At 34.9% G+C, this 8,990-nt stretch overlaps 1 protein-coding gene across 1 annotated transcript; it reads right to left on the minus strand.

Annotated features, from left to right (window-relative positions):
• Window positions 1–539: 539 nt before the first annotated feature.
• pou2af2 (POU class 2 homeobox associating factor 2) lies at window positions 540–8,689 on the minus strand. Its single transcript, XM_052110549.1, has 5 exons — window positions 8,546–8,689; window positions 5,432–5,532; window positions 4,214–4,256; window positions 3,814–4,118; window positions 540–1,202 (listed from the first exon to the last, which is right to left on the minus strand). Exons 1-5 carry the CDS (start codon window positions 8,556–8,558, stop codon window positions 786–788), a joined length of 879 nt encoding a protein of 292 aa, XP_051966509.1. The 5' UTR covers window positions 8,559–8,689; the 3' UTR covers window positions 540–785.
• Window positions 8,690–8,990: the final 301 nt, after the last annotated feature.

An 8,990-nucleotide genomic window follows, 5' to 3' on the forward strand; every position in this document is an offset into this window, starting at 1 on the left:
AGCCCCCCCACTTCCATTGTAAGTGCTTCATTGTAAGCTCAATTTATTTATTTTTTTGGTGGTGGTAATCAACATTGTCACAAAAGCTGTCGATTGAGCTTAACTTGTATTAAACCCAGAATATTTCTTTAAATATACTAGATGAACATTTAATTTCTATTATATTTTATAAAGATGACACACTGTATTCAAGCAAAAAAAGTTTATTTTTTTTATATTAGCATTCCTGACAAAAGACTACACAGTAACATGCTTTTTGGTTTAAAAAAATGCAACTTGCATGGCATCATCTTTAATTGATTTACAATCCTCACCTTCTGTAAGTGTTCTTTTGTGCTGTTAGTGAGTTTTATTTGTGCCCAGTCAAGATATAAGATGTTTTTTTTTTACAAGTTATCGGAAATGAAAGAGAGAAAAAAAGAGAGCATTGCTTCCAATTCATTATAAATTGCAAGGACATGTAATAGGCTAAATAAAGCCAGAATTTACATGTTGAATCATTATGGAATATGAACTTGTTTTATGACTTCTTGTGGAGGTCATATTTACAATGTGTATTCACACACACGCGTGCGCGTGCACACACACACACACACACACACACACACACACACACACACACACACACACACACACACACAAACACACAACACACACAACAGTATTATTCATGACTATAATCTCCTTCTATGTAAGGACAGAGAGGCTGTGTAATCACAACTGTCCGAACAGTCCACAGTCCATGTACTGTATCTTAAAAGCTGCTATCTTGACATCTAAGCCTCTTAAAAAGCCCTCCTGGTCTCATAAGACAACCAGGAACCAGTTCCGTCATCTTTAGCCCAGGATGTAGTGTCACTGAGAGACACCACTCCACCACTAGCTTCCTCTGAGGTGACAGGTGTTATCTTCACCACAGCCAGATCTGCAGGTGTTGTCATGTACGGCGGGCAGGTATAGCTGGGGGCCGAGGTGTAGGAGGCTGCTGGGAAAGGAACATCTTCCAGAGGCTGTAGAGTGTAAGGCTGAGAGCTGGATGATATGGAGCTCCCACTGCGCCCCGAGGATAGACGGTATGGAGAGGAACCACCAGAGTCAGGCCCTGCCAGTGATGTTGAGTCTGCCACAGGGGCTGGAACCTCAGGACATATGACTTCTGGCTGACTGGCTGGGTCCTCAGATGGCTGATCCCAGGGGTCTCTCTGCACCATAGAGTGGAAAACAAACAGAGAGAAACTCCATATAAGTTCTTAATAAAGGAATAGTTCACCCAAAAGTATCTGATATAGGAATAGTTCACCCCAAAATAAAAAAAATCTGTCATTATTTACTTACATTCCAATCTTTCCAAACCTGTATGACTTTCTTTTTTCCTTGGTGAATTTTTGAATTATATCCTTGCCACTCCTTTCTATATAATGAAAATTAATTTGAGATCTGGGACAGTCAAGCTCCAAAATGAGAAGCATCATAAAATTTCATAAATATGTTCTGTACTAATTATGCATACATTGTGTGTATAATTATTAGGCAGTCATTAGTCTTATCATATATTATTTCCAAGTTACTATTATTAAGCAGAATTATTTTCAAGTGATATTTAATTCTTGATTAGGGAGGATGTGGCATAAAGCGATTAATAACAAGTATTCAGATGTGCATCATTATTAGGCAGCTTTCTTACTACAGATAAAGTGGGCAAACAAAATAAGCATTAAAAAAGATATAACTAAAACATAAAAGTCCAAAAATATTGGAAGCCTATGCAACACTTTGTTAATAATAGTCAGGAGAGCCGCAAAAATGTGCAAATTAACTACAACATATATAAATGTGAAACGACCAGGAACCATTTTGACCAAAAAACTAAAGTGTGACCTAGTTGCCTAATAATTGCGCACACTAATATTTAAGAAAAATGCTGCAACTCCCCTGAGAAACACAACACTCTTTTTCTTTAAGTAATACATTTAAGTATAAAATAGGAATCAATGACAGCATTGTATTTGATTATAGTAAAATTAATAATGAACAATACTAACTGCCTAATAAAACTAACTGCCTAATAAATCTGCTAGTCTTCTGAAGTTTTAATAAACCTTTGTGTGAGGAAATTAAAGTTGTTAAATCTTTCAATTAATTGGTTGATCCAGTAAAAAAAAAAAAAAAAAACATTCTATTTGTTGTAATGTCTATTTGAAGTCTATTTGTTCATGACTGATCCAGTTCTCGAGTTCAGTTTACTGACTCAGTGACCCCGCTTTCATGCACTTTTATTTTTTTATTTGTATTTATTTTATTACAGGTTTAATACAAATGAAGCTCAGTTGATGGCATTTGAGGCATAATGTTGAATATCCCAAAAATAAGTTTTGATTTGTCCATCCTGTTCTTAAAAAAAAAAAAAGCAAAAATCTGGGTAACAGTGAGGCACTTACAATGGAAATAAATGTGGCCAATATAAAATATTTGTGTTAAAATGTTTTTTGCTTACTAATGTATTCTGTGTAAAGTTACATTCAATTTCACAACTTGATTACAACATACCGCTGTAAACCCTAAAACCCCAAAAGATCCCGAAAAATTACGATTTAAGCAACTTTACAATATAATACAATAATAAAAATTTGTAACAAAATAATTAATATAAGTGCTTTTGTAAAATTCTAAGCTTCACATTTCTGCCTTTAAATGGCATTTTTAAATTGGCCCATTACACTTCCATTGTGTGCCTGATTTTAACCAATATTTTTCTTTTTTTCTATTCTTTTTTTTTGTTTTCTATTCCTTTAAGAAAAAGGTTTATTCCAGAGTTTTTGCATTCTGGGATTCTGAAAAGTCATGTAAACACAAATGTAATTTTCCCCTTACCTCTAAAGAGGTTTAACACACCTACAGTAGGTTTCTATACAAATTACAGTACAGAGAGAAAGGAAAAAAAATCACACACATGCAAACACACAGTCAACTAGAACAAACCAATTTAAAATATCAACTACTGTCTCTTGCATCCACATATGTGCTTAAGTATGATGGGTTAATCCCGTAGTATGACGTTAGAGAGAAAAAACACTATTGCAGCAAAAAGCTGCTGCATCCATGATGGAAAGTTAAGGAAACAAACAAAGCAGCAACTGTGGAAATTTGGAAATAAGGCAAAGTAACGATGAACAAAAATATTTCGAAGTCTTCATAGGATACCATGTTTGTTGTTTACAACAGCATCACAGGAAATGTATACTATAGTATATCCATTTTGCCATGGAGAAATCTGCCTACTGACTGAATGTATAAGCGAGTAATGAGTAAATCGCTAACACATTTCATGTACCGGAAAATTCAAACCCCACTTTTATGCCTTAAACAGCTTTCTCGCAATCAACAGCTTTCCGGTGTTCATGTAAACAAACTCAATGATCCTGTTAAATTAACAGGCCATTGTAGAGAAGATTATCAGTGAGTAATTACTTACATTTAGGTTTGTTCCACAAACAAAGTTATCATATGATACTATATATTTAGAAGACTTAAATAATAGTTGTATGCCCCACTTTGATGATACTTTTATAGTGCCTTTTTTGTAATTTTGGAGCTTGACAGCCCAAACCCCATTCATTCCATTATATTGAAATGAGTGTCCAAAAATAATAATAATAAAAAAAGAAACATGGAATAAAATCACGCAGGTTTGGAATGGCATGGGGGTGAGTAAATGATGACAGAATGTTTTTTTTGTTTTTTGTGGTGAACTGTTCCTTTAAACTAATTAGTATCGTTAGAAAATAATATCAGGTTGTTTTAAGTGTGAAATACCAAGAGCAAGTGGGACGATGACTCTCCAGACAGAGATGGCAATAGTGCTGGTAGTGTAGATGGTGGAAACAGCGACCCTCCACTTGTGGCATATGAAGTTGGCACTCTGTAATCTCCATAAGAATCAGGAGTGTAGTAGCTGTCAATGAAAGCAGGGTAACTGGAGGGATAGTCGTACGAGAAGGCCTTGCTTCCCAGCGCTGAAGAGTAAGTGTCTGCAGGGTACTGCTTCATGGGATGGCAGAGCTCTGAGTCAGGGAGGAAGGATCTTCTCATACTGTAATAACCAGGAAGCATATGAGACCCTGCATGAGGAAGCAGGAAATTTAGTTAGCTCTCTGTATACCAGTGAATTAACCCTAAATTAGTATTAATGTGAACACAGAGAAGATGGACTCACCTGGCATTGTTACAAAAGCTGGCTGAGAAGAACTGGTGCTTGGCTGAAAACCAAACAGTAAGAGAGTCATTATTGACACCCTCACACTGTGTCTTTGTGTGTATGTGTTTCTCATAAATCACTCAAGAAGACAATGTGTAATTAAACAGACAATGGATGAATCCCTGCATGTGTAACTGCAATGTAAAAATTAAGAGAGAGACAGAATCCCTGGGTGTGCTGGCTTGTATTTTGTCTGACTCAAAGTCAGAAGGAATAGGGAGAGTAAGGCAGGAAGGCTGAAGTTCTTGCGCTTGTTCTGTTGAAAGCCAGGCAAATCATGTGGGAGGATATTTGAATATGATTTGCCAGTGTCACAATAGTGCTACCCCCCCTGCTCCATATGTACACTTCCCTCCGGTAGAGTGTGTACTCTTCTCATGCTATTTTGCCACAAGGATCTAAAGAAATCATTGGATCACTGGGAATATATCCCAGTTGACTCTGCAACGTGTAGAGGAAGAATACTGTGGAAAAAGTTAATTTGTTTAATAGATTTCTTTCTTTGTTAGAGACTTAGAATCAAAAGGGACATGCCATATAGATTCACAAACACCCTTTCACAAACATTCTGGAAAGGGAATTCTAATGATAGTTCAGCTATAACTACCCTTGCACAATTTCTAATTTTTTTTAATCATCTATATTACTTCTGGAAACATGGAATATATAATTGGTATGTTTTTACTAGACCATTGTTCAGATGGCTAACCACCCTCTGGGGAATTTGCATAAGTTGAATGGGTCATTAGTTTCAGTAAGGACAGAAAACAAAACAAAAGCAGACAACAACTTGCACGAGGAGTTCACTTAGCCACATGGACTCTCTTTTCTGTTGTATTTGGTAGCAAATACCTCAGTGATGACCTTGGTTTAGGCTGGGGTTTAACCGTCTACTGGTAACAATGCATGTCTGTGCCATTTCAGGAAGGTAGATGTGATTTTGGCAGGTGTGTCTGATACTTATCTCTTAAAAGTAACAAGGGCCATTTCAAACATGGATGTTCTGACAACAGTGGCTGTCTGAGAGATAGCTTTGAGCTACTTCTAATGCCAAACATTTCCTTTAATACTATCTAACATTGACAAAATGCACACATACACAAGAGAAAACACTTATGGGTATGGGGTGCAAGAAAAGCACAAGACAGTGGACAGAGAGAATAATGACTAACTTACACTAAATCTGGGTGCATTTGTTTGTCTTAATCGCTTTTCTGCAAGAAGGTCTTTGACAGTATGCTTGACTCTCACACCTTGGTACACTCTCTTGGAATACTCTGTGGGGAGAACAGAAATATATTTACAAAATTTGTATCTCTCCTTTTAAAGAAGTGTCATAAAGAGGGGCATAAAAAAAAAGCATCAAAAAGTCTTCCGGTGGACTGGTTGAGACTAATCAAACTACAGTATTTTAATTCATGACAGCAGTTGCTAATCTTATATAGGACTACTGTATCTTATGGAAATATTCTCTTTATACAAGGGAAGGATCCCCAACACACATCTTTTGTTGTCTGACATAGCAAAAACATAACAGTACATAACATGTGAGAAGATTACAATTTAAAAAAATTTAAAACACTGTACAAGACATCAGTGGACATATCACAGCAAAAATTTTACTTTTACAAACAATTGGATGTTTCTTGAGTAACCTGCCAAAAGCAAAAATGTAAATGTATAAATGTATATTGTAGCTCAGTGGTAAATCATTTTGGATTTGATTCCCAACACCCAATCTGATAAAATGTTTACTTTGAATGTACTGTAAGTCACTTTGGATAAAAGCGTTTGGCAGGTGAATAAATAAAAATCTAATGTATACATGCAAAGGAATGTCTGTTCCAAAAGCTTTCCATGTTGATAGTGACAGAGATTTACAGTTGAACAACACAACAGTAACCTAACAAAATTAGCCAGACTTATTAATATATATATATAAGATCATATAGTGTGTGTGTGTGTGTGTGTGTGTGTGTGTGTGTGTCACTTTTGATCAAATAAATCAAAGAATTCTACATTTACAATGAGGTTGATTTAAAAATATGTTTTTTTGTAATTTCCTTTTGTGCACAGGCTGAACTTTAACTACTGGATTACTTCACTATTCACAGCCAGTGCTTGTGATTTGTTCATGAATCAACCAACAGTATGGTAGTATGGTTTTGTTTTAATGAGAATTTTTTTAATGCTTTACTATTTTTATTATTTTACTGTGCTTAAACACATAAGGGCTATAAACATACTTAACCTATATCACAATCTATAGGGTTCCCCAGGTACAGTGACTGTACTGCCCAGCAAAGCTAAAATACAGTAACACGTATATTTTCAAAATTGAATGAAGATCTTAAGAGTAGACTATAATATGTTGTGTGATGGATTTGGCTCAAATATGCTCAGATTGAGAGGAAACAATGTGAGACCATTTTATTATCCTCAAAACCTTTAAATCATTCTTTCTTAGTTTCAGTGTTAGTGTAGTTTCTGCATTGTGGCTTTGTAGTGCAGATTAGTCAGAGGAAGACTTCCAGGACCATTTGAACCCTTCCATTCCGCAGTAATACAGACATAAGCAAACTTAATTTCTAACTTATCTTTTATAAAACCTTAGTATTGTACTGTGAATTAAAGTCGAAAGATTCTATCGCTTGTACAATTTTGAACATGTAATTTGACAACAGCAATTCTTGACATAAAATGTTCATGCAATTAAGATCTATTTGAAACATTTATTACATTTGAATATGTATTAAATTGGCCATATCATTTTTTATTATTATTTTTTTCTATTTAATGTGTAAGTAAAGTTTTTTTTGCACCAAAACAGACACAATTTTAGTTTTTTTAAATGGTCCCTTATGTTGCCTTTAGTGCCATCTACGAAAAAATGTGGTACTCTTGTTTGTGATATGGTTAGCTGCTGCATCTTTTGATGAAAGCGTCTTTTTAAAGCCTACATGAAATCACATTGTAACATGTTCACAAATCAATCCATTCTGAAATGTGCAGCATAAACTGTAAAGGTTGGACTGAAATTATCTGGGACCTTGTTAAAAATAAACCTAAAAAGACAAACAAAGTGGCTTGTTTCCAATATTGGGATCCTTTAGAAGGATATGCAGAGCAGCAGGTGCTACACACAAACAGAAACAGCATGAGATGTAAAATAATTTATTCTGGTGTTAGGTATAAAAGAGTCTATCATACTTTTTCTAGACATCCTCATGTTTCTAAAACTAAATGTGGGCGGTTATATGTTCAAATGTATTCGACTGTATGACGTCCAAATGTTGCAGATGGATGGAATGAGCCATTTTTGCAGCAGTGATTCAATAAGTCGTCTTTGTAAGATTTGACAGTCACTGTACGGTTTGAACAGCACTAACCCTTTAATTTTAAAAGATGATTAGAGAAAATCAGATTCCTCATGATATTACCTTTTAAACAGTACCAAGGACCCACTTTGCCATTACCTGCCATGGAATTGTTCATTCATGGCCATTTTCCTTTGTTGATGAGTGATGGCATGGTTTGTACACTTCCAAACTTTCATGCAAGTGCTCTTGTTTGCAAAATTAAAATTATGTTAAAATTTATCTGCTGGAGACCACATCCCTGTGGAACATTATAACTCTATTCAAACACCTCCTAATTAAGATCTTCAATATCAAAGGAAAACTACAATATGGTGTGCAACAGCAAGGATATAGCCAAGTACTGATGTAGCAGGACTGAACACTCCTGATGTGAATCATAATTTACCTCAACTGAGTGCATATATCATTATGCTGGTTAAATCAAGCCTAAGGAAAAATCATTGCAAATACTCTCCATGTTAAACAAACAATATAACACGCAGTCTGTCAAAGAGGTTAAATTCAGATCCTTAGGCAAACAGCTGTTTTGTCGTTTAGGATTGACAACACTTTATACAGCTCACTTACTGTATATTCCAACAGGGAAAATATATATATTTTCTTTCAAAGGCAGTCTTATACTTTGTACTCTTGTGTGTGTGTGTGTATATATATATATATACAAATATACATATTTTTTTAAGCAAATGAGACCTTCTTATTTAGAATTGCTACATTAAAGCCTGTGAAGTAGACTATTTAACAAATACATGCGGTATCAACAAAAAACAACAAATGTAACACAACAACAAATGTGTTTCACTAATTAATTATTTAAAATAGAATGCTTGTGTATGAATACAGCTTTTATGTAAATAACCCAACATCAAATAAAATACATTTTCCGACATATAATATAAATTACTCTCACCTGTCTCCATCATGATTTGAGTTAAATGCTGAAAGGATTCTAGGGTCTTCAATTCTGTTTTCTATTCCAGCAAAACTCATATACCACATACATTATATCAAAGGAAGAACGAAGATTTAAAAACCTAAGTAGACATATACATGCTCAAGCTCACGCACCTAAGTTAATTCCCTTCACATGGTTTCGCTTGTGAAGCCTTCATCATTTGGTTAAATGCAAATAACTGGCTTGGAGACGTTTCTCAATAATTTGCATCGACTGTAGATCAGAGTACCTACACTATTAAGGCTACACTGTTGAAAAATGAAGAATGTGACAGCCGTATTAAATGTTAAGTAGTCTTTAATTGTGAGGAAATTAGGTAGAAAAAATGGAAGAGGTATTTTTTTCTTAGTTATAGGTCTACATAGTAGTAAATAGGAGACTAAGATAAGTAGGCTTATAA

The sequence above is a fragment of the Xyrauchen texanus genome, chromosome 3, assembly GCF_025860055.1.
Source record: "Xyrauchen texanus isolate HMW12.3.18 chromosome 3, RBS_HiC_50CHRs, whole genome shotgun sequence".
NCBI classification, from domain to species: Eukaryota; Metazoa; Chordata; class Actinopteri; order Cypriniformes; family Catostomidae; genus Xyrauchen; species Xyrauchen texanus.

What these genes read in the sequence shown, in the direction of transcription:
- pou2af2 (XM_052110549.1), bottom strand. An exon ending in CAAATGCACCCAGATTTAGT is followed by an intron (nt 4,257 to 5,431) that starts GTAAGTTAGTCA and finishes TTTGGTTTTCAG; the next exon opens with CCAAGCACCAGTTCTTCTCA. An exon ending in CATCGTCCCACTTGCTCTTG is followed by an intron (nt 1,203 to 3,813) that starts GTATTTCACACT and finishes TCTATGGTGCAG; the next exon opens with AGAGACCCCTGGGATCAGCC.